We start from the raw sequence: 2,673 nt of genomic DNA on the forward strand, positions 1-2,673 counted from the left end.
CCCCCAATCTCACCCGCCCCAAATGCTCACAGTAACCGTTGCCTTAGGCTGTGCACAGCGTTCTCTTTACAACACATAATTGCCTGTCGAAATTCCCTCTCTCGGAGGCAAATAAATAATCAAACAAAGAAAGTAGAAACTCAAAAGTGCGTCTGTCTTTTTCTTTCCCGGGCTTTTTCTTTCTTCCCCTCCACATAATTTGGTTCAATTTTACACACTGGTGATCAAGACCTTTTTGTTTCCTAGCAACGCCTGTGGTGTTTTGGCATTTGTGAGTGTCCAAAAATGAAAAGCATAGCGATAGCTTAGCCACTTCAATAATTATTTCAAAGTTATGTTGTGTTTTAGATGTGGATTCTTTTGGCGCCCCCATCGACAAAATCTAGATGGGAGGTGGGCTTCGACTCTGCCAGGCAAGGCCAACCTAGGTGCAATGTCCCGGCAGAAGATGGCAGTGCTTGTTAAAAATTATTCTCTCCGTACGGAAATCAAACTTGGATCGTCTTCATACGACGGCGAAGTGCCTAACAGCTGTACCACAAACTCTGATCATCACAGTGTGTCAAAACAACTTGATAGCTAAGCCATTCCAATTGTTATTTCAGCGTGTATAACCAAAATTATATTGGACAAGGGAGATTGGGTGAAGCTATTGTTAAATCAAATGTATTTATTCTGGCTCTAGTGTTCTTTCTGCGGAATCTATTACGTCGGGTAACGTTTTGAAACACTGCACTTCTCTTCCAGCAAGAACAATATTTGTGGTCTCAACGGACATACAATCAAAGAACCTGTCCACACAATGCTTTTCGGTTATTGTAGTTCCAAAAATGATTATATCAAGAAATTTGCGGGCAAAACAAAAAGGCAATAGATAGAATAAAAACAAAAATAGAAGATATTTTTGGTCGTAAATCCTTCGGAAATGGAAATCATTAATTAATAGTAATAACAAAAAGAAACAGACAAACCAACAAACAAACAAAACAAAAACAACAACAACAATAACACAAAATCAAACAAATAACAACCAAACAACAACAACAACAACAAAAACAAATTAATATAGAAAACAAATACAAACAGACAACAACAACCCGATGATATCAGGTCGAGGGCAGAGACAAAGGCAAACGTTAGACAAAGGAAACTGTTGAAGTTTTGGCTTACATTTACAGTTACTCCGCACGCAAAAGTGATAAAGTGAACAACATCCAGTTGAACTATGTCACTCCCCGTCACACACACCACCTGCGGCACGTCCAAAATTATTAGAAAAAAATTCCAACACCTGCATAAGTGTTACAAATAGCCACATTTATACATACATGTAACAAACAAGGAATGGCTTATTTTCACAAACTCTTTGCCGCAAAGCTACAAAAAAGGAAAATAAGAAATATGAAATTTACACAAAGAAAAGACTATTGTAACAAAAAGAAGTGTAGAATCCGTAGAGTTAACCAGACAAACAGACAAACAAACTAATAGACGCACAGACAGGAAGGCATGACTTTAACAGGCATTCTTCCTCTACCTTACAAGAGTAAAACAAAATGGTCCTGTGTACACAGTTAACGTAGAAAATCGCTGTAGATTACGTCTCCATTCTTTGTTGTTGTGCCACCTTCCGCTTCCGCTGTTCCAGTCAAGAGACACGACAGTCGTGCTTGCCTCGTCTGTGCGTCCGTTTTACTTTCGGTTTGGAGCCACGGCGGACCAAACTCCTACTCCTGTAGGGTAGAAAAAACAAAAAACACCAAAACTTAAGTATATACAACAAAAATGTATACGGATGTGAGTTTTTTTTGTCACTTTCTCTGTCTGTAAGGTACAAAGTAGTGTGTGTCTTCATATCCAGTCGGCTTGTTCCTGGGTGGTGGAGAGAGCAATAGTTGTAAGAGTTCAGCTGCTGCTAAGCAGTTGTGAATCAAACGGATGGTGGTCGTGGAGAGTAGAGGAAAAGTCTGGTGGCACAGAAGTTTCAATCTATAAGCATCCCTCAAATGCTCAAAGAATGGACCATCTTGACGACAGCAGGCGCCATAAATCCTCCCAAAGCCCCACTGCTTTGTGGGTAGTCAGTTGTTAGCAAGGACTAGCAGAGAGAAGCTTGTGCAAATCGACAGAAAGCAACGAGAAACCACTGCTTTAATGTAAAAAAACAACAACGATGGACAACCACAATAGTTCTAAAGGCAACAACATTTATGGGGTTAATGGTCAAGCTCTGAATTCCTCGCTTTGTGAGGACCTTCTTTGCGCAGTATTCCTGTATTTTGTTTTGTTTCGGTAAGTGTTTTACGGCGCTCGCAATTGTGTAAGGCCATATGAGCACACGCTGTGTTCCCCTCTGTATATACTTGTGTATTTTTTCATGCAAGTATTTACTCCCCCATCATATTTGTTTTGTTTGATTTTTTTTTAAACTGAAGGTCTCGACAACCTAAAAAATTGCGTCAGCAAACTGCGCTTGATACTTCGGGGTAAAAGAAAAAGGCTGAAGCATACCTGGCATCAGGATAATTTAAGACTTTTTAGAGCATCTGAGTGGAGAAATGAATCGAGAACCATGATCGCCGATGTCTGTTACTGATCTGGCATTTTATGATGGGGCACAACAGATCTGTCGCAGATCTCAGTAAAAAACGCGCGTAGCAATATTGAGCAAAC

The 2,673-nt window shown here is 40.0% G+C and overlaps 1 protein-coding gene across 1 annotated transcript in view; it reads right to left on the minus strand.

Moving 5' to 3' along the window:
* Positions 1-169: 169 nt before the first annotated feature.
* LOC101850792 (GTP-binding protein Di-Ras2) overlaps positions 170-2,673 on the minus strand; it is a gene marked incomplete in the record, with an annotated part of 68,379 nt that continues 65,875 nt past the window's right edge. The window contains 1 exon segment of the mRNA XM_035968967.1: positions 170-1,733. Within this exon segment, the coding sequence (XP_035824860.1) occupies positions 1,649-1,733 (85 nt within the window).

The sequence above is a fragment of the Aplysia californica genome, unplaced genomic scaffold (assembly GCF_000002075.1).
Source record: "Aplysia californica isolate F4 #8 unplaced genomic scaffold, AplCal3.0 scaffold00101, whole genome shotgun sequence".
Lineage (NCBI taxonomy): Eukaryota > Metazoa > Mollusca > Gastropoda > Aplysiida > Aplysiidae > Aplysia > Aplysia californica.